The sequence below is a fragment of the Panthera onca genome, chromosome D4 (genome assembly GCF_046562875.1).
Source record: "Panthera onca isolate mPanOnc1 chromosome D4, mPanOnc1 haplotype 2, whole genome shotgun sequence".
NCBI lineage: Eukaryota > Metazoa > Chordata > Mammalia > Carnivora > Felidae > Panthera > Panthera onca.
Window position 1 is genome coordinate 94,140,899 of NC_138351.1, and position 24,245 is coordinate 94,165,143.

Here is a 24,245-nt window from a genome sequence, read left to right on the forward strand (position 1 = left end):
CGTTCCGCCGCGCATGCGCGCACCCTCTTGGCCCTCGCGGCGCCCCGTAGCCGCGCGCCCAGCCGAGCCGACGCCAAGATGGCGGTTCTGACAGACGGAGGGCGGCCGCGCCGGGGGTCCCCGGGGCTGGAGCGGAACCGCCGCGGCTGAGCCCCCGAGCTGCCCTCGAAGCAGGCGCCCGGCCGCCGGGACCCGGGACATGGTGCGATCCGCGCCGGGTCGCCGTCGTCGCCGCCGCCGCTGAGCTCGCGGGCCGCGCCGGGCTCGGACGTGGGAGCGGGAAGATGTTTTCCGCGCTCAAGAAGCTGGTGGGGTCGGAGCAGGCTCCCGGCCGCGACAAGAATATCCCCGCCGGGCTGCAATCCATGAACCAGGCGCTGCAGAGGCGCTTCGCCAAAGGGGTGCAGTACAACAGTGAGTGCAGGCCGGGCGCGCTGGGTTCCTGCCAGGGGACGTGGAAAGGGGGGTCCGAGGGCACGCGTGGAGGAGGGCGCTGTCCCGCAGGGTCCGCAGGCCCGGGCTTTGGCGACTGGGACTTGGCAGAGACCAGGGCCCTGTCGCGCCCCCAGGGCCTGGCGGTCTGCGGGGAGATGTGGCAAATCCTGTTGCTCCGTGTGAGATGTGCTGAGCCCTTACCTGTGGCAGGTACCCTAGGGGTGTTCACTTGGGCTCGGGAGGTGATGTCGGGAGGTGATGCCAGGCTGGAGACGAGGTCCTGGAGGACCCAAGGGGCCGGAGTGGGGGCGCCTGGGCCCGTGGCGTTCCCCTCTGACCGGTGGGTCATTCCCGAGGAATACGGGCACGTTAAGAAATCTGTGCGTTTCGTTTGCACGGTAAAATTCGTCCAGGCGGTTCCCGGTGCGTTCTGCGGTGCCCTGATTGGCCCGGATAACCTCGTCCAAGAGTGATTCTTATATAACGTGGGGAGAGCTCTGTGGTCTGTGACGCTTGAAGGGGTGATGGGCTCCCCGTCAATGAACCACGTGACAACCTGCCCAGGGGCGGTGAGATCCAGCTGGATGTGGTGGTTTGAGCTTTGGGATTTTTCTTTGTAGACTTCGCATTCAGTTTGAAGAGAATATCATCTACGCCACGCGTTCCTGCCCCCCTCTTCTTTTTTTTTTTAAGAAGCATTTGTAAGGGATATATTTGGAAAAAGCTCCAGAAGGCACAGAGACTCTTATTGTAGGAGACTTCTCTTCCCCCGAGGGAAGGAGGAGTTATTTTCAGACGCCCTCAGAGCCCAGGACGTTTCCAGTCCTGTCATAAATTATGTAAAATGTATAGCTCCTGAGGCTGATGGTCCTCTTGGCCTCTTTTAAGGTTTTCCATCTGGCTGGCCTTTTCCTAGCATTACTTAAAGGACTTTTATGTTCTCTGGTTTTAAATTGTTTTCCTTTCAAGTATTTGCATATATTGCTACAAGATTTTGGGTTCCTCCCTACCCCCGCCCCCTTTGCCACTTTAAGGGGAACTTTCTGGTCCCTATGATGACATATTGAGGTGGTAACGTGCAATATTAAACTAATTAGAAAGACCTTTGTGCAGGTTTAATTTCTTTACATTTATTTATTTTTGAGAGACGGTGCATGAGTGGGGGAGGGGCAGAGAGAGCGAGGGAGACCCAGAATCTGAAACAGGCTCCAGGCTCCGAGCTGTCAGCACAGAGCCCGACGCGGGGCTCGAACCTGTGAACCACGGGATCATGACCTGAGCCAAAGTAGGATGCTTCACCAACTGAGCCAACCAGGGCCCCTAAAGACCTCTGTGCAGGTTTTAAAGAGAGGTATTTTAGATGTAGGTGTATTCAACTCTCAATTTTGTATGTGTTTGTCACATTCAGAGAAGAGAATGGTAAGTCGAGTTACCCATTTGTGCAAAGCTTTAGAATTTCCATTTGGCTCCCTTATTTACTTTTATCACTTAGAGTATTATTTTAAGCTTAATTCTAGTTGTGTGGAAATCAGAGCTGGAAACTGTAAACTTTTCACCTTCTGAGAAGCACTCCCTGACGGGCACATCCCCTGGCGAGGGTGGTTAGGAAAAAGGGGGAGGTGCCATAGAGTTGTTCCAGAGAGGTGAACCCAGCCTCGGGTGGTTGGGGGACAGGCTGTGACTCCCTACAACTGCAGCAAAGGTGGAGAGATGGAGAGAAATCTCATTTAGAGGGAGATTGGCCCAGTAGGTGAACAGTGTGCAACGTGGAAACTTTGATTTCCTTCATTTATTTTCCAAAATACCTTATTTAGGGGAAACCAGCCAGCAATCTGATGACTATAGGTTCAAGATATTTACACGCAAGGGCTGATGGTTTCCAAGTGTATCTGTTGCCTCGTACAGAACCTTGTCTCCTAGAGCAAAGTTTTCTTTTAAATTGCTGTGATAATAGAAATGATTCATGTCATATATGCAAGAGCCCCAGCACACACATCAAACTTAGAATCAAACCTGAATGAGACGTTGGACCATAATTATAATTTGAAAGTTAATTGCGTTCAAAGTGGAAGAAAGGGTGTTACCTGACTTGGTCTCTCCTTTCTACTCTGGACACGATTTACTGGCCGCGTTTAGTGAAGAAGCTTGAACTGGGGCACCTTCCCAGGTCAGGAGACGCCAGTCGTAATGGAACTTGTCAGGACTGCACTCCTCACAAAGACAGCGTCCGGACACTGGGACAGCCAGAGTCCTGGCCAGTTGGATCTCAGTGCTAGAATGTAGAAATGGACTTAAACACTTTCTCACTGAAAAACCTTCTGAAAGGCTGATTTCAGGGTGAGAGCTTTTCCAGGGTAAGAAGGAAACGGCTTTAAAATCATATCAAGACTGTATGAACAGACAAGTCATGTTTGAAAAAGAACCAAAAAGAACAGCTAGGAATGAGAAACACGGCCGTTAAAAGCGAGAAGCCAGCAGTCAGGTGAATCAGCGTAATAACCACACTGAGGAGAGAATTCACGCCTGGAAGAGAGTTGTGTGGCCCAGGAATGGAGCACACATGGGGTACGAGTTTCACACAAGATTAGCAAGAACGGGGAAGAAGCAATATTTGAGGGAACGAAGACAGGGTTTTCCAGAATCCATGAAGTACGTGAAACTCCCAAGAAGTCCCGGTCCAGGGTTTTAAAAACATCCTGCGAGCGTTTCAACATCGAAGTCCAGGAAGCAGCCAGAGCCCAGCCCGCCTTCAGAGGAGCAGCCCACACGCCACCGCCACCGAGGCAGCAGTCCCGTTTGCGGCCTGAGGGAGGTCCTCACCCGAGGAAGCAGTTACTCGCGAGTGTGTGTGCTTCAGCTCGTTTGCAGTCTGAGCCGGACCGTTTGCTGTGCACAGGCGCCCGCTGAAATAATACCAAGGGTGCGCGCCGGGCCGATGGAAACGGCGCTCGGGACACAGGGGTGGGGTTCAGAAGGCCAAGGTGAGCGCCGAGACCGGTGAGTATGTGGGGCGAGATCCAAGCAAGTGCTGGTCGTGGCCATCACCGCGATGGTGACTAACATGGTCCAGGTGGAAGGAGGGACTGAACCCCTGGAGGGCCTCATGGAGCCCCGGACCGAGCCGATCCGAGTTAAGGCACTGGAAAGGCCTTGCGCTGTTTACAAGGAAGATAAAGAGATTAATTAACTTGAGATGTGTCACAGCAAATGTGAATGAATGTTAAACATTTAAGTTACTGGGCGGGAGCGCCTGGATGGCTCAGTCCGTTGAGCGTTCCACTCTTGATTTCGGCTCAGATCGCGATCCCAGGGTTGTGGGATCAAGCTCCGTGTCAGGCTCCGCACTGGGCATGGGGCCTGCTGAAGATTCTCTCTCCCTCTGCCCCTCTCCCCGGTGCTTGCTCCTCGCTCTCCCTGTCTCTCGATGAACGAATGAGTGAATAAAAATAAATTTAAAACAATACAATTCAGTGATCATGAACACCCCACGTACTTGTGGTCACTGACTTAGGAATACAGTTTGAAAATTCAGGAAAAAAACAAAGAATAAGCCCCAAGAAAGGAGAAGGAAGGAAATGACCAAGAAAAAAGCAAAAACCAGTGACTCTTTTTTAGAAGAATCAATTGAAATGTTCACCAGAATGTAACATGGTGTGTGTCTGGTAAAGCAGATTCTGGAGAGATTGATAAAGAAAAAAGACAAATGTCACGAGTGATCAAGAGTACGCAACTATAACCGCAAGGTTTTAAAATACAAAATGTTCTGAATAATTTTGCGCCAGTAGAACGAAAAACTTAGAGTGGGCAGTGTCCTAGAGAATGGCCCCTAAAGCCGAGCCTGAGAAATACAAAATCTGACCTCAGAGAGCCGAGCATCACACTGATGGAGAGGACACAGAGGGCAGGGGCACTCGGCCTGCTTCCTGCACTTGGTAAATCCTGCTGCCAAGACAGAGGAGGACAGTACCAAAAGGGCAACCGTCCGGTCCTGTCCATGAGCACAGAGGGAATAACCCAGTGAGAAGCCAGGAAATGGGATCTAGAAAGTCATCAAAATATTCATAACAAACCATTGTATCGAGACCAAGTAGGACTGCCCAGGAGTGCACAGATTAATAGAAAAGATACATTCCACGCTTTACCAGCGGGTTAAAGGAGAAAAAGCATCATAATCTCAGTAGGTGCAAGAAGATCTGATAAAATTCAACGCTCATTCGTGATTTACAGAAAATAAAAAGAGAAAACCCACTTTTTTTAAAGATTTTTATTTTTTAGTAATCTCTACACCAACATAGGACTCGACCCCACAACCCCAAGATCAAGAGTCACATGCTCCACCATCTGAGCCAGCTGGGTCCCCTGAGAAAACCCACTTGCTAAGAAGCAAACTAGGAACAGAAGGAGCTTCTTTTACCTGTTCAAGAGTATTTACCAAAACCTGCGTCCGTACGTACTGAGACATAGGAAGCGTTTCTTTTCAAATCAGGACCAAGGCAAGGACTCCCCTCTTTCACTGAGCTTTCCACTAGGATATAGAATTCCACCCAGCACAAGAAAAAATACAAGTGTGGAGCAGGGGCAGATACATGCCCTTCTAAAGGGAAAAAATTAACATAAAAATAATGAATTTTCCCAGGGTGCCTGGATGGCTCAGTCAATTAAGCGTTGACTCTTGATCTCAGCTCGGGTCTTGATCTCGGGGTCATGAGTTCAAGCCCCACGTTGGGCTCTGCGCTGGGCATGGAGCCTACTTTAAAAAGGTGTGTGTGTGTGTGTGTGTGTGTGTGTGTGTGTGTGTGAAGTCTCCCTTTGTTGGGACACTGTTATGTGTAGGAAATGGACTTCTCATGCCTTCTTTACCACAGCGCCCAACCTCTGTTTCTGGCAGCGTGATAAAGTTAGTAAGCTGAACAGCCCTTCCCTTAAAAAACTTAAAAAAAAAATTTTTTTTTTAATGTTTATTTTTGAAGGAGAGAGACAGAGTGTGAGTGGGGGAGGGGCAGAGAGACAGGGAGACACAGAATCCGAAGCAGGCCCCAGGCTCTGAGCCGTCAGCACCGAGCCCGATGTGGGGCTCGAACCCACGAATGCGAGATCATGACCTGAGCTGAAATCGGACACTCAACCGACTGAGCCACCCAGCCTCCCCAAAAAGCATTTTAAAAGTTTGAATAAAACATTTAGGGAAACGTCGACGCATCACTCAGTTCTGAACTCGGATAAAGGTTGTGCAGCTGTCTAGTGCACGTTTCTTAAAAGCAAAGGGGGTGATGTTGGGAGGGAGGCCAGCTCTGAAGCTGCCTTCTCCCTGAGGCACCTGCCTGACCCTGGCTGGGTGCTGGTCCCCGTGGGGCAGGAGGGAAAACCCTGAACCCATTCTAGAAGGGGCCTCTCCCAGGAGAGCCCCGCCCAAAGCCGGGTCTGTGCAAGCCCAGGGGGTGACCTCCAGGAGGGTTTGCGTCTGAATCATCCGTGTGGTCCCAAAGTCTGAAATGGAGGATTCACTTAAGGCCTTCCCAGGTTGTTAGCGTTCCGAACGACGGGCAGAAATATCACAGGTGCCTTCCGACGGCGGCTCCAGCCCAGACCCGGGAGAGGCTCCGGGGATAAAGTTCCAAGAAACCGGAGCTGCTGGTGGGAGATCAGGAAGCCGGCAGACACAGCAGTGGGAGCAGGGCAGGCTGACGGCAGGCCCTGGCGGCCTCAGGGGATCCGGTCGTGCACGTCAGCAGCACCGTAACAGCTCTGAGCGGTGAGGTCGCGACGCGGAGCGCGGGAGCGTTCTGTGGTGCATACAGCGTCGGGTCCCCTGCACGCCTGAAACTAACGACGTGTGGTGTGCCGGCTGCCCCTCAGTGACAAAGTCAGAACGTAGAGAGTGTTTGAAGAAGTGGAAGAGGTTTCGGGAAGTAAGCGGGAATCCGAAGAGCATAGAAAAAGGCCAAGTAGGTTTGGAAAGGAGCCTGCCCAGGGAAGCTGAGACCAGGGAAAGCGCCACCACGAAGTGAGAGTCTGACGCCATCAAAAGCAACATCCGGAGAGGGAAGGACAGCCAGCTCCTGGCCTGCCGCCGGGACGCGCTGGGGGCTCCGCATCCGTGCTCCCGCTCTCGGGGTGAGCTGCGCATGGTCTCTGTCCACCCACCCTCACCGAACGCGTGTCTCGTGTGGGTCCTTAACGTGGGGGGTGCTCTCCTAAAGCGACACGCTTCCTGCAGGGTGTTCAGGCTCGTGACAGGGACCCAGGGCATCCCCAGGGCTGCGCTGACAGCACAGACACGTCCTGGTGGCTCTCCCCGGTTCTGCCGGGTATTTGGCTTCTGGCTGGAATCGCGTCTAGACTGCCCGCGGCCTTGAGGGCAGTGGCTTGTTGTGTCCCATCTGGTGATGGGATAAAGTGGAACGCCCCTGGTCTGACTGGAGGTGCTTCAAGTTGAAAACAACTACCACGTCCTGATGGCAGAAGCTGGGGGTGGGGGGTGGGGGGGGAGTTGATGTCCTGATGGCGGAAGCTGGGGAGGGTGGGGGGGGAGTTGATGTCCTGATGGTGGAAGCTGGGGAGGGTGGCGGGGGGGGGGGTTGGGGGGGGATTGATGTCCTGATGGCGGAAGCTGGGGAGGGTGGAGGGGGGGGTTGGGGGGGGTTGATGTCCTGATGGCGGAAGCTGGGGAGGGGGGTAGGGGGGGGAGTTGATGTCCTGATGGCAGAAGCTGGGGAGGGTGGCGGGGGGGGGGTGGGGGGGGAGTTGATGTCCTGATGGCGGAAGCTGGGGAGGGTGGAGGGGGGGTGGGGGGGAGCTGACGTGACCACGCTTCGCAGGATGAGTAGCGAGTGTCCGAGAACAGGGGGCCTTGGAGCAGGACGGGTTGCAGGAGAAAAAAGCCGGGCGGCTGTGGGGCCAGGCCAGGGCTCTGGACAAGCCCCTGCTGGCCTCACCCAGTCCCAGGCTGTGAAGCACCATCCGCCGTCCACACTGCTGCGCCGGGCACCTGCACGGGGCCCAGGAGCATCGCGGGGTCCCGGCGCAGGCTGCCCATCTCATCCACGGCTGCCCCGCCTGCCCCTCGTGTCCCCGCACTCGCTGCCTGTGGGCTCGCTCACTGCCGCGTGCGCACACCTGGCACACGGGCCGCCACGTAAATCCGTGTTGGACCGGTACGGCAGGGAACACGGGCTTGCTGCCGTAACCCCACGTGTGCGGCCTGGAAAGTGCTGGCGCGCTACAAAATTGTGTGCTAAAAATACCAGGGCTGTGAGAAAGTGGGTTAAGAGCAAACTACCAAAATCTAGGGAGCCTCCTGAGAACATCAGCTGCCGCCCGACCCCTCCGGCAGCCTGACCCTGACCCTGACCCTGTGAGTCAGGGGTCCCCAGGACATCTGGCTCTAGGCGAGACCGCTCTCCGGCAGGTGTGAAGTCCGAGCCCGGTTTGACTCCATCAGCACGGGGGGCGGGGCAGGGAATGTTTCGGGGTCGTGGACAGGGAGGGAGAGCAGAGGGGCCGGGCTGCCGGGACACGGACGGTGTGGTCTCGTCCACGGGCCGAGCAGGGGCCCGACCCCTTGCGGGTGGTCTCCCAGCCAGGCCGCTCCCCGGCGCTGGGCTCCTCCCTGCTCGCCAGCCACGCGGGCCACGCTCTGTGTGGAAGGAACATGGGTGGCACGTGGGCTCCTGTCGGTGAAGTTAAAGTCTGCCGTTGGTTTGATTTGTTTACCCAATCTGTCCCCCCCCCAGTGAAGATTGTGATCCGAGGAGACAGGAACACGGGCAAGACCGCGCTGTGGCACCGGCTGCAGGGCAAGCAGTTCGTGGAGGAGTACATCCCCACGCAGGAGATCCGGGTCACCAGCATCCACTGGAACTACAAAAGTGAGGGCAGGCTGGGGGCAGGGGGGCGGGTCGAGGGTCCGCCCTCCCGAGTTGGGGGCCAGGTACCGCACCCTTTGTGCGGTCGGGGCTTCTGTTGAGGCTCCCTAGGCCTCGGTCCCTCGGAGACGCCTCCCCGGCTGTGGTGTCCTCACAGAAACCCCGCAGACCTTGAACGCAGAGGGCCGCAGTGGGGGCGCCCGTTAAAGCCGTGCTTGGGTTGTCCCGAAATCCCCTCTCGCGGAAAGCTGCTCCAGAGACACAGACGAGGCAGTGGTGGGGGCGCCTCGTGGGGGGCTGTGCCAAGACCCACTCGGTTCTGAGACCCTAGAGGCCACCAGAGGGCTCCAGTTCCGGGTTTACCACATGTGACGCATCAGGGAGTGCCGGGGGGGCGGGGGGGCTGCTCCCGTTACAGCCGGCACTGCGCCCACATACGCTCCACCAGCAGGAAGGACCCCTCTGTCCCTTTGAGCCCCGCCCCTTCACCTTTGCAAGGTCGAGGTCACGCGACAGAGCACGGGGCACCTCGAGGCCCCTGGTTGCAGCTGAGCTGCAGGCGCTGTTGCCCCCGGGACAGTACGGCGGCCCCGTGGGCGGCAGGACAGTGGCTTTGCGGGTTCAGAAATCATGAAACCAGAGTCCTTTGAACCATTTTAAACATCCGTTTTTGTTGAAAAAAAAAATGTAGTTGTCAACACACGGGGTCTTTGTGGAAGTTCCCGCTTCCCGCCACGTCCCAGGACGGCTGCGTGGATCGGCGCCACCCCAGTCATCAGCTGGGGCTGGCGGGGCCTGAGGGCAGCCACCCACGGCACCCCTTCCCAGCAGGGGTGAAGCTGGCCGTGCCCCTCAGCCTGGGGCAGGTGTGTGGCAATTCCCCACCTCCCCCTTTCCCCTCGGAACCCGGGGTGGAGCGGCGAGCCACCGTCCTGCGCTTGGGCCCTGGGCCCGGACTGGCCGTTCGCGGGGTCGGCCCCCTGGGTCCCCCGCACCCCTCCCAGGTCGAGCACCGCCAAGGAGGGTCTGAGGGTCTCTTCCCTGTGAGGAAAAGGCAGAGCACAGAAAGGCCAGTAGTTCTGAGCAAGCCTGGCAGAGGTGTCCCGACGACCTGCACGAGGGCCCCTCTCCCCTCAGGGGCCTGTCCTGGACCACGGGTTGGGTGGAAACTTGATGCCGGGGGGCCAGCTAGAGTGGGCCCACGTCCCGGGGAGTGAAGTTGAGGCCGGTTGCTGGGTGAGAGTCGGGCCTGAGCACCATCAGGCCCACCGAGGCCTGACCCAGCACCCAGAGCCTGCTCCCCAGGTGCGCCTGCAAAGAGCACCTGGCCATGTGGACCCAGGCCAGGGACAAGCCCGCCCCAGGGACACCCGCCGGAAATGGGTGGCATGTCAGCTGAAGACAGGCCAGGATTGCTCACTGCGCCTTGAGCAGGAGCCTGAAGGAGCGATGAGTCTCCCTGCCGTCCGGGGAGGGGCCGCGGCTCCTACAGAGGCCATGGGGGGTGGGGCAGGGAGGCTGTCCTTGGAGAAGGTGCTGAGGGAGGAGCGCAGTGTCTCCTGGCGGGGGACCCACCCTTGAAGAGTGGGAACAAACCTGGACACCTGGGCAGCCCCTAAAAGCCCCTCTGCCCAGAAGGTCGACGGTCATGTCGGGCACTAATCTTTGTATCCCCCCCGTCGTAGCCACTGACGACATCGTGAAAGTTGAGGTCTGGGACGTAGTTGACAAAGGTAAGTCCTGTCTCTTTATTACAAGTACATTTTCCTGATGCTTCGTCCGTTCTGCGGAGCAGATGTCCCCCCTCCCCCACGCTCACGCTTTGGGCGTGTCCTTGTGTGAGTCACGGAACCTCTGGGTTCTCCGCAGCCGCAGGGCGGACACAGGAGTGTGTGACCAGAAGGTCTGCCCCCAGGAACAGCCAGGGGCTGTAGGAGGTCTGGGCTCGTGCTGCTCCCCTGAGTTTCTGCATCTGAGGCCGCTCCCTCCTGCATCCAGGGTGGTGGGGCGGACACACAGCAGTCACCTGTAGGGACCTCGGCCTCTGCTGCTTAAATGCACATTTCACGCACTGGGACAGAGCACGTGGCCGTGGGGCAGACACGGACCAGCAGCGGGTGGGCCCCAAAGCCAGATGCCTGCACGAGGCTGTTCCAGAAGCCCTTCCTGCAGTGCCCCTCATGTAGTGCCCTGGGCCCGGAGCTGAGGACCAGCTCCTGGGCTTCTGAAGCTGCCACCCTCTAGGGGCATGCGCCCACGTGACTGCTGCCCCATGGTCGCTGACGGCGGTGGTGTCTCTGTGCTCTCACAGGGAAGTGCTCCAGCTGTCAGGACCACACCCCAGTGCGCCTGGTGAGGGGGGCGGGCATGCTCCCCCTTCGGAGCCCTCTCCTTCCCTCCTCTGTGTTTCTGGGCAAGAGCCCCTATTCCTCCCTGGTGCCGGTGCCCCGTGTGTGCCCTGTGCTCCCGAGCACGGTGTCACCCCTGGCCTGGGAGGCTTGCCGTAGCCACAGGTGTCCTCAGCGAGAAAGGACAGTCTGCTGTGAGCTCTGGGTTCTGGTGCCGAAAGTGCACACCCCTGTCCCCTCACCATCGTCTTCGGGTTTAGGTGGGTGTAGGTTCCCAGGCCCGACCCGGCTGCTGTAGGACAGCCTGAGGGTGAGCGGGAGCTCCAGGCAGGCCAGGAGGCTTAAGCCGCGGGGCCCCTGGTGAGTGCTCAGCATCCCTGCAGCTCCGTGTCGCCTGGTCCCCTCCACCACCCCAGCCCGTTGCTTGTGGGACAGGGTGTGAGCATGCACAGCAGCAGAGGGCATCGGGTTTGAGAGCCTGGTGGGAAGTGCAGAGTGGCAAGGAGGCGAGGCCCGGCGAGTCTTGGAGCGCCCCGAGAAGGGAGGGCACCTGGGAGCAGCCTTGTACCCCAGGGCAGCGGAAGCTCACCGAGAGTGTCGGTGGTGCTGGGATGCCGCCCTGTGGCCCGGAAGCGGCCACCAGGAGGGCGCACTGTGGCCAGCTGCCGTCAGACAGGGACCGCCCGCTGCGCCCCATGGGCCCCAAAGGCGGTCAGAGGGTCAAAAAGAAGCTGTGGGGACAGGGAGCGGCTGGTGTGAACGCGCCCAGTCTATAACGGTGATGGTGTGGAACTCTATTCCTTGGGACCCGCTGGAGTTGGCTTTAGCTCCTTGGGGCCGCTCAGGGCCGGGCCCAGCTCGGCCGGCACCAGCACCAGCTCAGGGAGCCTCTCTGGCCTCCAGTGCAGCACCTCACAGGCTGGGCCGTGCCAGCCTGCGCCAGCCGGCAGCGCCCTTTCAGGGCTGGGACCTCTGTCGATCCGGGAAGGAAGTGCCCGAGTTCGAACCAGAGCCCGGGTGGGGGCTTTAGGGCGATCTTGCTGAGCGGCCCCGAGCCCTGCCGGATGTCCCTCCAGTCTAGGCCAAGTTCTTGGAGCCCCTCAGGGCCTCTCCTGGTGGGGTCGGCGGCTACAGCTGCCAGGAAGGTCTCGGTAGGGTGGCGGCCGCTTCCTGGCGCTGGTGGGTTTGCTCCAGTGCCCGCTGTGGGGGCGTGGCTCCCCGGGCCTCCTCCTCAGTAGAGTACGGCGCCTGCTGGAGGTGGGGGCCGGGCACAGGGTGGGATGTGGGGAGCCGCGTGCCTCCCTGGAGCCACAGTTCCCTCTGTGACTTGTCTGTCTTCTGACCAGGAAAGTGCAGGCGGCGAGGTGACGGCCTGAAGGTGGAGAACGACCCCCAGGAGGTGGGTAGGCCGTGTCCGGCCACGGGGCCCACCGCTCAGATGGGGGTTGGGACCCTCCCCGGGACTCCAGTGGCACCAGTTGGCCCCACTCCTCGTGCGAGCCTGCGCCGCCCACGGCTGTATTTGGGGATGGCTGGGCCTGCCTAAGCTGCTGGCCTGCAGGGAGTTTGAGCTGAGGGCTGTCGAGGTGCACTGGTCAAACCGTGTGGCCCCACGCGCACGTGGGCACGAGTGTGGCTCTGAATGGGCTCTCGCTGTGGCCACCACTCTTGACACAAAGAAGTCGGGCAAACCGGCACCCCTTCCCTCCGAGGGAGGCCTTCACGTTGTTCCCAAGGGCCCTGCTCTCTGTGTCCTCCTGCCCGTAGATGGTCTCACGATTGGCAGGCAGCCTCCTTGATCCCCTCTAGGGCAGGAGGGTTAAGTGACCACCTGGTCCAGGCCCGTCTGGCCCTTTGTGTGACACTTTGCCCCTGGCCCCAGCACCGCAGCCTGTGTGCGTGCAGCCCGCGGCCCTGTCTGTGTGCTCTGGAAGGTTCTTTGCAAGTGTCTTCCTCAGTTCTGGAATGTACACCTTGCAATGGGGCGCCGGCTGCTCCAGCCCGCTCGTCCCTCTGTGTGGCGTGAAGTCTGTGAGGCCTGCGGGTGGGATGCTGTTGGCCGGTGGAGAAGGCCCCGATCAGAGACAGAGCTGATGTGGCCCCGGAGCCTGAACTGTTCACTACTAGACCTTTTGACGCAAAGTTTTCTGACCCCTACCCTGGATAATCTCGTCTACGTGGTTTTTTTTCCCAAAACGAAAATAGCTGTTGTCTTTTCAGATTGTGAAAGTCCTGTTCAGCCATTTCCAGGAGGAGACCGGGTTCTCACCCCTGGGACTCTGCCCGGAGCACCCTCTCTTACGCCCAGTTCTCTCCTGTCCCTAGGCGGAGTCCGAGATGGCCCTGGACGCCGAGTTCCTGGACGTGTACAAGAACTGTAACGGGGTGGTCATGATGTTCGACATCACCAAGCAGTGGTAAGGGGGCACTGGCCGGCAGCGGCCGTCGAGGCTCCTAGGGCCTCGCCACCCGGAGGGCTCCCCCTGCAGCCCAGCGGGCGGTGGTTACGCCGGCATCGCGGCTGGTGCCAGACCACGGGACCCTGTCCGTGGTCGTCGTGGGCTCCAGCAGTTCAGCCGCCGGGAAGCGGAGGCCCAGCCGTCTCTGGACGTCTCTGTGTGGCGGGCGGGCGGGCCGGGTGGGGGTCACAGCCCCGGGGGAGGCGCCCCTCCCACAGCCCACGGCCTTCCCTGAAAGTACCACGCGACGTCTGGCGGGATCGAGCGACCGCTTGTTTGGGGCTCCCCGAGGACACGCCCCACATCCTTTGATCACGAGGGGGCGCGTAGCTAGAATCCCAGCGAAACGCTACAGAGCAGGCTGCGGGGAGGAGCGTGGGAGCGGGCCACACGGGCGACACGAGCGGACTCCCCGGTCCCGCCTCTGCATCAGCCCAAGGTGGGGGCTGGCGAAAATGGCCTGTGGGGTCTAGCTCCGCCTTGAGATTCTCGTCACCGCGTACGTAATCCCGCCACGAGAGGCTGGCACGGGCGTCACTTGGTGCCGGCCAGGTTTTCCTCAGGGCGCTGCACACGCAGATTCCGTCTTCGGGACACAGGCTCTTATACACGCATCCGCAGACGCTGCGTTTATCTGAGGGCACGTTCGCGCACGGTCGGAGGCGCCGGCCTTGCGCAGGTCAAGCTTTCGCTCTCGGGAACCCGGAGGGTTCAGGCCCAAGGGATCTGATGGGGCCTCCCGTCAGCCCTCCGGCCTGCGGGGATGCGGTCCCTCCCGCCGGGGACCCATCACTAGCACGTGCATGGGAGGCCCCTGGGTGGCAGCGGGCGCACCTCGGAAGCGTGCAGAGCAGGGCGGTGGCTCCCACGGACAGACGTGCCTGTGCGAGAGGCGGCCACCCTGCTCTCCCGGGGTCGGCGCCAGGGAAGGCCGGCGTGTCTCCCGAATGAGCCGCAGTGGTCCCTGCCGCCAAGGCACCTAGAGGTGGTTTCCCCGCCTAGAATCTGCCAGGGCGCAGCTCTGGGTAGGCCCTCGGCATCCCCGAAGCTCCCCGCGGCCTTTGCCCAAGGCCAGGAAGGACCACTGGCGGGGGCGGGAGCGGGGGGGGTGGGGTTGCCGTGTGTGAGGGGCAGCAGGAGCCCGCCCGCGGGCCTGGGGCAGGGACGGCAGGGGCAGGTCAGCCCGGACGGGAGCAGCCGCGGCACCCTGCTGGTGGTGCCACTCTGTCCGGAGCCTTCCCACGGCCAACGAGAATGGCTCCTCTGAGCCCTCGTGGGGCGGCGGCGTTTTCGGTGGACCGCGTGGGCCGGAGCCAGGCCCGCGTCGCTGGGCCCCGTGGCCTCGGACAGAATGCCGGAGACGGGCCCCAGGGCGGGAGGCGGATGCCCTTGGTCCTTTGATGACGGTTTCAGTTACTGCGCCTCCCGGGAAAATGAAGTCCGGTCTGTCAGCACGGGCGTGCGTGTCCGCATCGTGCCCGGTGGCGGTCTCTGGGTCGGGACGCGCTTCGCACCACGTGTTGGCCCCACGGGGCAGCCGTGCCCCACAGGGGGTGCAGAGACACCTCACCAGAGGGACTCCCAGGAAAGGAGGTCGAGAGAGGCGGGAACCAGCGGGACCGAGGGCTCGGCCCTCCCGGCTCCGTGCGCTCCGGGCGAAGTGGCGGGTGGTTGTGTCACAGCTGACCCCGAGGACGTCTCTCCTCACCTGTACCCCCTCAGGACCTTCAACTACATTCTCCGGGAGCTTCCCAAGGTGCCGGCCCACGTGCCGGTGTGCGTGCTGGGGAACTACCGCGACATGGGCGAGCACCGAGTCGTCCTGCCCGACGACGTGCGTGACTTCATCGACAACCTGGACAGGTGGGTGGGTGGCCGGGAGACCTGGCACCTGGACGCCCTCCTGCCCTCCCTCCTGCTCCTCGGACTCGAGGCCCAGCCGCGTCCCAAGGGGCTCAGACTCCTCCCCCCTGCTCCAGCAGGGGCCCTGCTGCGGGCAACGAGGGTCAGAGAGTAACTGGCAGGGGGTCTGCAGAGGGCAGAGTGGCTTCCTGGCACCAGGCAGGCCGGGTCGGGGCTGGGTGTCGGGGTGATGCGGTGAGGCCCCCCTCGGGGGCGTGGAGGGCTGGCCGGCCCGGGTGTGGTCCGCGTTCCGGAGGGGCTGAACCACTCCCCCCCCCCCCCTCCAAGCCTCTAGAACCTTCTGTTCCTCCTGCACACAGGCCCCCGGGCTCCTCCTACTTCCGCTACGCCGAGTCCTCCATGAAAAACAGCTTTGGCCTGAAATACCTTCACAAATTCTTCAACATCCCGTTCCTGCAGCTCCAGGTGAGTCCATCCCCCGGGGGTGGAGCGGCAGCGCTCCGCCCGCAGGTGCCGTCCCAGTGCAGGGGCAGGGCCGCCCTCCCGAGCAGAGCCACAGCCGTCTGCCTGGAATGCGGCCGCCGTGAGGGCTCGCCGTGCCGGTGCCGGCGGCCCCGTGGCGCCCGCTCCCTCCCCCTCCGTCCCCCTCCATCCCCCTCCGTCCCCCTCCCTCCCCCTCCGTCCCCCTCCCTCCCCCTCCCTCCCCCTCCGTCCCCCTCCCTCCCCCTCCGTCCCCCTCCCTCCCCCTCCGTCCCCCTCCCTCCCCCTCCCTCCCCCTCCGTCCCCCTCCCTCTCCGTCCCCCTCCGTCCCCCTCCGTCCCCCTCCGTCCCCCTCCGTCCCCTTCCTCTGCTCTGCTGCTAGCCTGAGACCCAGGCCTTTCTAGAATTTTCACAGATGCGGCTGCAGGAGGATGCAGGGTTCCTTAAGATGTGTCAGGCCGTCTCTGACCAACAAGCCAGGAACTAGACGTGCGGGCCGGCGGGTGCCCCAGCCCCTCTCCCCCTAGACCCACCCTGACCCCTGCCATGGGCTTTCACCAGGCCTGCTCGGGTCCCTCTGCCCCGTGTGGGCACGGCCTGCCCCCGAAGGCCCACAGGAGGGCTCTGCTCCCCGGCTCCTCTGACCCCGCCGCGTGGCAGGGGTGGCCCCCCGCTGGTGTGTAGCTGCGGGGAGAGCCCCGCCACGTCTCACCCCCACACACACCGCGAGCACAGTGCCTGGTATGCAGCCTGCTGAGTCCAGGAAGCACGCCTGCCCTGTCTCGTTTCCTCCCTCCCTTCCTTCCTCTCCTCCCTCCCTTCCTTCCTTCCTTCCTTCCTCCCTCCCTTCCTTCCTCCCTCCCTTCCTCCTTCCTTTCCTTCCTTCCTCCCTCCCTTCCTCCTTCCTTCCTTCCTTCCTTCCTTCCTTCCTCCCTCTCCCCCTCCCTTCCTTTCTCTCCCTTTCTCCCTTCCTTCCTCCTTCCTTCCTTCCTCCTTCCTTCCTCCCTCCCTTCCTCCCTCCTTCCTTCCTTCCTTCCTTCCTTCCTCTCCCCCCTCCCTTCCTTTCTCTCCCTTTCTCCCTTCCTTCCTCCTTCCTTCCTTCCTCCTTCCTTTCCTTCCTTCCTCCCTTCCTCCTTCCTTCCTCCTTCCTTCCTCCCTTCCTTTCCTCCCTCCCTTCCTTCCTTCTTCCTTCCTCCTTCCTTTCCTTCCCCCCTCTCTCCCTTCCCTCCTCCCTCCCTCCCTTCCTCTCCTCCCTCCCTCCCTTCCTCTCCTCCCTCCCTCCCTCCCTCCCTTCCTTTCTTCCTTCCTTCCCAGACTGAGACCGAGTGGGGGAGAGGGAGAGAGAATCCCAAGCAGGCTCCACACTGAGCACAGAGCCTGACATGGAGCTTGATCTACGACCCTGGGATCATTACCTGAACTGAAATCAAGAGTCAGACCCTTGGGGCCCCTGGGGGGGCTCAGTTAGGTGTCCAACTTCAGCTCAGGTCATGATCTCGCGGTTCGTGAGTTCAAGCCCCGCGTCGGACTCTGTGTGGACAGTTCAGAGCCTGGGGCCTGCTTCTGGTTATCTGTCTGTCTCTCTTTCAAAAGTAAAACAACATTTTTTAAAAATTAAAAATAAGTAAATAAAAGAGAGGGACACTCAACCAACTGAGGCACCCAGGTGTCCCTCTGTTTTCTTAATAAACGTTTTACTCCGGAGCAATGTTAGGTTTACACAGAAGGGACAGGGACGGTGCAGAGGGCTCTCACATCGCCCGCTCAGCTTCTTCGGTACCTCCCTCCAAACCACAAGCAGCGAGGGTCCGCCGACTGCCACACGCTGCCCCCCAGGGTGTCCCGCTCAGGCCCGGCCCCACCTCCCACGTAGTCCTGAGCCTGCTCTGGGCTGTGCGATCGCCATGAGCCCCGTTCAGGGTCGAGGCTCTGGGCTTTCAGGGAGAAGCCCGCAGAGGCGACTGCCCTTCCGGGCACGTCGCGGCAGGACTCGTGACATCTTGTCCCTGGGATGCTGGCCCGCGGCCCCTCTGCAGCCACAGTGGTTTCCATTCTTCGTCCAGAAAGGCGTGGGCCTGCCCGGGGAGGTGGTGGTCTTTCCTCTCCTGTCCTTCTGTCTTTGGAAGGAAACCAGGGCCCTGCAGACAGGGTGGTTGCCATTTGCGGCTGAGGGAAGGCTGGCGTGGGCCCATTTCAAGGCAGTGGCCGCGGTCACTGCACCCTGCTCTTCCTCCGGGGAACCCGTGTCGTTGTCATAGATCCCTGTAGCTACGACCCGCACACCGATGCGGAGGGGTCTCCTGTACCTGGCGGGCCACACCACGTGTCGTGTCGCTGGAGCAAGCGGCAGAAGGTTGTGCGGCGGAGGCGCTGAGCTCCGGCCCCACAGCCGCATTCACTCGTCGGAGCCGCCTGGACCTCTGGGGCCGCGTGTGGGCAGGGGTGCTAACATCAACGGGGCCGGGGGGTGGGGGGTGCTAACATCAACGGGGCCGGGGCGGGGGGGGGGGGGGGGTGCTAACATCAACGGGGCCGGGGCGGGGGGGGGGGGCGGGGCGGTGCTAACATCAACGACCTCATCCTCGGAGCCACGGCGAACCGCCTGGGTGTCGGACGAGGCCTTGGGCGCCATGCCCCGTGCTCAGCTGCTGCTTAATCCCTCGAGGGCTGGCCGAGCAGGGACACGAGGCTGAAGGGGTCTGCTTCCCCCGCAGAGAGAGACGCTGCTCCGGCAGCTGGAGACGAACCAGCTGGACGTGGACGCCACGCTGGAGGAGCTGTCGGTGCAGCAGGAGACAGAGGACCAGAACTACGACATGTACGTCGGCCCGGGGGCCGCCTCGGGTCAGACCTGCAGGCAGGCTCTGCGGGAGCACCGAGGGCGGGCTCGCCACGCACGCCTCTGAGCGGGGGCGTGCCTAGGAGACGGCAGCGAGGAGAGCCCCCACCCGGGTAGACCCGGCAGCTTGGGCCGGTCGTGTTGCTCAAAAAACCCGAGTCGCTTCCTCCTCGGGTGTGGCCGTGCACAGACTGGAGCGCGGGCAGGGGGAGTCCAGGCCCCCGAGGGGAGGGAGAGGAGGGTGGCCTCGCGGTGAGATCAGCCCCGCGGCCCTCCCCGTTCCCTGTATCGGGGTTCTTCATCATTTGACGCACAGCAGCAGCCTTGCTTTCTAGAACAGGCAGCTTACGTGTCAGGTGGAGCCCACCTCACCTCGGAAGCAGAGGCTCCCTGGGGACGGACACCCTGAGGCCCTGCCCCCTCCCCATGCCCACCCGGCAGATCGGGGTCAGGCCTTAATTGACCTGATGGGCCCCCGGGGGGCCCCAAGCTGACAGGGGTAACCGGGGTACAGCTGACCGTCCGTTTGCCAGACACGGTTGCCGTTCTGGGCCACGGTTCCCGCCACCCCGGGCCGAGTGTCCACCCGAGCCCCTGGCGAGACTGGCCGTCCCCAATGTCTTCCGCTGGGGCTCCCGTGGGTTTGAGTTCGGTTTCCCAGATCGATGGCGATGTAGGGTCGGGCTCTCGGAGGCCTGACTGGGGAGGCTTGTGGGGCAGGAGTGGGAGCTCGGTCCTCGGCAGTGGAGGGAGAGCGGTCCAGGGCAGAGCGTGTGCCCTGCCGGCAGCGCGGCTGAGTGGTGCTGAGAGCCCCTGTACGCTGCGTGCTCGGGGTCCCGTCCGCCCTCCACAGTTCCCCGGGGAGGCACGCGCTCTCGGGCAGGTGTGACCTGAGCTGCCCCCGAACAAACAGATGCTCGCGTTTTGTTTGGTGCGCAGAGATGGCACGTAAACGTCGGAGCTGAGGCGGGGCACGCTGCTTCCCGGCCTGGGCTCCTGTCCTGGGAGTGCCGGCACCCCAGTAGGTGTCTGTCCCCCCCCCCCCCCCCCCCCCCCCGGGAACTCCGAAGGGCCTTAGGGTCTCCCTGGAGCCAGATCCGTTCGCTGGTTCTGGAACCGGCTCCAGCGGTTCTGGGGGAGTGAGTTTTCACACACTTGGGCTGCTTGGCCGGTCCGGGTGGGAGCCCCACCCTGGCGAGCAACTGCCCTCGCCGTGGAGCCCGTCCCGGGGTTGACCCGCTTCCGTCAGCTCCTCTGGCCGAGAGCGCGGGCACCCGGCACCACCCGGCCCCCTGCCCCCTGCCCCCTGGGGTGATGGCAGCCGGAGAGTCCCCTGCGCTCACCCCACAGCCAGCCCCGGCATCAGGCAGCACTGCCAGGGGCCTGGCGGAGACGTCTCCGCGACGCTTCCTGGAACATGGGGGATAGGCCGCCGCAGACGTGGGCGGGCAGTCGGGTTCCGCCCTCGCCCTGCCCTTCTTTCTCACCTGCCCCGGAAATCCTAAGTCGGAGGTGCCGGTGCCCAGGGAGCTCAGCCAGCAAACGGGCCAGCTCTTCACTGCAGACCTCCTGTGGGGAAGCCTCCACGGGGAAGGTGTTGCCACGGGCTGGTGGCACTCCCCACGGCGGCCCACGAGCGGCAGGGCTCGTCACTGACCTCCAGTGGGACTTGGAGCCCCTGGTCTTGGCTGCTCCCTGTCTCGGGGGTCGGGGGCCTCCCCACCGCAGGTCCTGTGTCGTGGGTGGAGAGCTCAGGGCGTGAGCCAGGGGGCTGCCACACCTGCCTATCAGCACCCGCGGGCACCTTCCCTGTGGTGCTCTGCTTGAGGCCTGGGGGGCAGGAGGGCTGATAAGCCCGAGGGTGAGGACTCTGCTGTCACCCGCAGCTCAGAGGAAGAGCCCCAGGGGAAGGCAGGTTGCTCACTGCCTGCCCTGTGTCCCCCCAGCTTCCTCGAGATGATGGAGGCACGCAGCCGTGGCCACGCGTCCCCACTGGCCGCCAACGGGCAGAGCCCGTCCTCAGGCTCCCAGTCTCCGGTGGTGCCCCCGAGCACCGTGTCCACGGGCAGCTCCAGCCCCAGCACGCCCCAGCCGGCCCCACAGCTGCCCCTCCAACCCCCCTCGGCCTGCCCCTGCCCCCCAGCCCCTGCAGAGGCCCCACCGCCTCCCGCAGCCCCCGCCCCGCGGCGCAGCATCATCTCGAGGCTGTTCGGGACGTCGCCAGCTGCCGAGGCGGCCCCTTCATCCCCAGGTAAGCCCCGGGAGCAGCTCTTCGGGGTGGGCGTGACGGGCGATGCGGCGGGGCGCCCGGCCTCCCTGGCCCCGTGAGCTTGGAGACCGGGAGGGGGTCCCCGTCCTTCCTCCCGGCCAGGCAGCCCCACGGCCGGTCACCTACGTACAGCCTGGGACAGGCCCGGCGGGGGCAGGCGTTGGACAAGCGGGAACCGGCCTGTGCTGTCCACAGAGCCAGCCCCGGCCTCAGAGGCCCCGGCAAAAGTCCAGAACGTGGAGGATTTTGTTCCCGAAGATGGCCTTGACCGCAGCTTCCTGGATGACACGGCCCCCCGGAAGGAGGAGAAGAAAGTCGAAGCCAAGGTCTCACAGGACAGTGACAGGTGAGAGCAGGGGCCGGGCAGGTCGGGGCCCTCAGCCTCCCCTCTGCCTTCCACATCCCTGGGTGAGCAAAGAGGACAGGCCTCACCGGTCCGGCAGGACCTCGAGGGAAGGGCTCAGGGAAGCTTCCACGCTCCAGGAGGAAGCCCGCTCAGACCAGCCATCGGGCTGCTGACTGGGGGCTGGACCTGGGGCTCGTCCCCCTGCCACAGGGAGGGAGCAGGGGCAGCGAGGCTGGCCCGTAACACAGGTGGCCCGAGCCGGCATATCTGTGGTGCCCCGTGACCTGCCTGTCCACACGTTCTTGGGCTGCTGCCATTTGAGAGCACTGGCGGAGGGGCAGCCTGTGAGGGCTCCCCGGGAGGTTGGGCCCGGCAGGGGGAGAGAGAGAGAGAGCGGTTCGGGCCTGGCCGCCCCACCCCTGCCGCTCACCCTTGTCACGGGTCCCGGGCCTGTCCCGCGCGGGCTCCCCCGCGCCACACTGACCCCAGGTCAGACCCGCCGGTCCCTCCGGGAGCGAGAGTAACAGAACGGAGCCGGCAGCCGAGCCCCTCCACACCCACACCCTTCACACTGCACGTAAACGGAGCAGCCCCCCCCCCCCCCACGGCTTCCCGGCGTGTGGCGGTATCCCTGCCCCTCCCCCGGGCCCCCACCTCGCGCCCCCCGTTCCGCCAGCTCGTGCCACTTTCCTGCCACACCGGTGGGTCCCCTCCGTGGCCCGTGTCCTCCCGCAAGTGCCGAGCGCCAGCGGTAGAGTGGCTCCCGGCCCGGTGCCCACACCCGGCGGAGAGGACATCCAGAGGTGTCCGGGGGGCGCAGGGTGGGAAGTCAGACTCTCCGTACCCGCTTGTGTCGTCTGACCGCCCTGCCCCTCCTTTGCAGCGATGGGGAGGCCCCGGGGGGGAACCCACTGGTGGCAGGCTTCCAGGATGACGTGGGCCTTGAAGACAGGCCGCCCGCGGGCCCTGTCCCCAGGAGAGACGCCACTGCCATCGAGGAGGAAGCAGCGGGGATGGCGGGGCACACCAAGGCCACTGCCGCGACCCCCCAAAAGTGCGCCGAGCCAGAGACCAAACGGTACGTGGAGGGGATGCGCCCTGGGGTGGGGGCGGCCGAGAGCCCCCTGACCTCGTCCTTGTCCCGAAGGCCATCCACACAGGCCTCGAGGCCACCTAGGGCCGTGGAGTCCCGCCGGCCAGGTGTCCGCAAGTCCCACCGCCAGGACCCCTCAGGAGGCCGCGAGGAGAAGAGGGGTGAGCAGGTGGCGTCATCATCGTCATCAAGTGACCCCGAGGGGCCCATCGCCGCTCAGATGCTGTCCTTCGTCATGGACGACCCTGACTTCGAGAGCGACTCAGACACTCAGCGGAAAGCGGTGAGGAGGGGACGGTCTCGGTGGGAATGGCAGGATGGAGCAGAGAGGACCAGGTGACGACATCCTGGGTTGAGAGCCCCAGACCAGCATGTGACCCCAGGGCGGGGTGCTGGGGCCCAATCCCAGGACAGCAACCACAGAAAGGCTGCGGTGTCCCGGCTGCCACACCCGGGCCCCGCTGGCCACCCCAAGTCCAGGCTGGGCGTGGGGGCCCCCGAGGTGGCTGTCACCTGCCCGAGAAGCGCAGGAGCCATCCCGCAAGGGTCACGTGACAGGTGGCCACCCAACCCGCCCCCCACTCCAGGAGGAGTTCCCGGTGCGAGAGGACCTCTCTGACGACACGGACGAGGACGCCCGCCCTGCCCAGCCGCCCCCGCCCCCCAAGCCCCCCGTGTCCTCCTTCAGACTGAAGAATGACTCGGACCTCTTTGGGCTGGGACCGGAGGAGACGGGCCACAAGGAGATCAGTGACGAAGGTAGTTGAGGGGCTGGGGGTCCCACCGCCACCTGCCGAGTGCTTGCCCGGGAGGTACCTGGCGGCCGGGAGAGGTGGCCTGCTGCGTAAACCCCTGGAGCACCCATGGCTCCCTGTGACCCTGGGCCCCGATCTGCAGTGTCACCTGGGACACGTCCCAGAAGTTCCTTGTCCCCCAAAGCGGAGAGGTGGGGGTTGTGGTGGGTCGGCCCACGGCGAGAGAGCGCCCCGGCCGCCCCCATAGCCTGGTAGTACCCCTGTGTGCTCTCCAGCCGGTGCGGCCCAGCCCGGGGGGGGGGGGGGGGGCGGTGCACTGGGGAGGCTGCGGGGCCCACGCGGTGTCTCCTCTGCGCAGAGAAGGAGGGCAAGCCTCCCTCGAAGGAGAAGAAGAAGAAAAAGAAGAAAAGCAAAGAGGTAGGAGCCCTGCCTCCCACCTCCGGGCGCCCGCTGGGCAGTGTGGGGTCCCGGCGTCCACACGGCCTGAGCCACCCCCCTTCCCAGGAGGAAGAAAAGGCCGCGAGGAAGAAAAGCAAGCAGAAGAAGAGCAGGGACAAGGAGGAGGGCAGGCCGGAGCGGCGGCGGCGGCCCAGGGGCACCACCGAGAGGACCGCAGCCGACGAGCTGGAAGCCTTCCTGGGGGGTGCGGCGCCGAGCGGCCACCTCCGCGGGGGCGGGGACTACGAGGAGCTCTAGGCCTGGCTCCGCCGGGCCGGCGCGGGGATGGCCACGGGCCTGCTCCACACTCGCTGGGGAGGCTGGGCCCGCCCTGCACCGAGCCGGCCGGCGGGCAGCGGGCAGCGGGCTGGGCCGTGCGGGGAGCCGGCCCCCAGCGCTTCTCAGGGATGGGACTGAGGCCGAGGAGGCCGCAAGGCTGTTTACAGGGCGGGGCGCGTCCTCGTCACCGGCCGGCTCCTGCTTGCCCCCGGCCCGCCGCGCTCGCTCTCCTGGGCCCCCCACGCGCGGGCGGGCTCCGCTTCCTGCCCCTTTCGGCATGGGGGGCAGACGCCAGGCGGCACTGGCGCCTTTTCCCGGGCCCAGGGTCCAGCTTTGCACCTGCGCTCGGGCTCGCTGCCGGCCAGGCCGGGAGGTCGTCAGACACTGTTTCTCTCGTTTTCCTCCACCACTCCACTCTGACCATAAAGCTCTCCTGTTTTACTGCGTCTGTGTGTGCTTCTCCCTGTGAGCCGCCCCGCCTGTCCCGGGTGGCCCTGGGTTGGTGGGCAGGTCCTGAGTGTTCCCTGTCCTTCTCCCGGAGAGGCAGCTGCCCCCCCCCCCCCCCCCCCCAGCCTCCAACCCATCGGAGGCCTTCTGGCACCACGTGGCCCAGGGAGCTGACCTGCAGGAGACTTCCCGGCAGGCCCGGCCCCACGTGTGCCCCGTCTTGTGCAGGCTGGCCAATGCAGCCATTGTCCTTCACGCCGGTCCCAGCCCCCCCAGGCCATGGCTGGGCGGCTGCACCCAGGAACACCCGAGGGCCTCTGGCCTGCCGA

General features: G+C 63.2%; 1 protein-coding gene across 3 annotated transcripts; it reads left to right on the forward strand.

Moving 5' to 3' along the window:
• The first annotated feature begins 33 nt into the window (after positions 1-33).
• On the forward strand, positions 34-23,915 carry RABL6 (RAB, member RAS oncogene family like 6). 3 transcript variants are annotated; one of them, XM_081791011.1, is made up of 15 exons: positions 36-414; positions 8,169-8,303; positions 9,986-10,033; positions 11,995-12,047; positions 12,974-13,065; positions 14,830-14,970; positions 15,330-15,435; positions 18,165-18,268; positions 20,236-20,540; positions 20,754-20,904; positions 21,788-21,982; positions 22,052-22,280; positions 22,585-22,756; positions 23,111-23,169; positions 23,257-23,915. In XM_081791011.1, exons 1-15 carry the CDS (start codon positions 285-287, stop codon positions 23,446-23,448), a joined length of 2,112 nt encoding a protein of 703 aa, XP_081647137.1. In that variant the 5' UTR covers positions 36-284; the 3' UTR covers positions 23,449-23,915. The 3 variants fall into 3 exon arrangements, with proteins under 3 accessions (XP_081647136.1, XP_081647138.1, XP_081647137.1); XM_081791010.1 differs by having other exon boundaries at positions 34-414; positions 21,788-22,280; XM_081791012.1 differs by lacking the exon at positions 8,169-8,303 and having other exon boundaries at positions 34-414.
• The last annotated feature ends 330 nt before the right edge of the window (positions 23,916-24,245 follow it).

Excerpts from the sequence above, each read along its gene's own strand:
- RABL6 (XM_081791010.1), top strand. The coding sequence starts at position 285 with ATGTTTTCCGCGCTCAAGAAGCTGGTGGGGTCGGAGCAGGCTCCCGGC. Across the intron at positions 13,066-14,829 it reads TTCGACATCACCAAGCAGTG|GACCTTCAACTACATTCTCC; the intron begins GTAAGGGGGCAC and ends GTACCCCCTCAG. Across the intron at positions 22,757-23,110 it reads CAAGGAGATCAGTGACGAAG|AGAAGGAGGGCAAGCCTCCC; the intron begins GTAGTTGAGGGG and ends TCCTCTGCGCAG.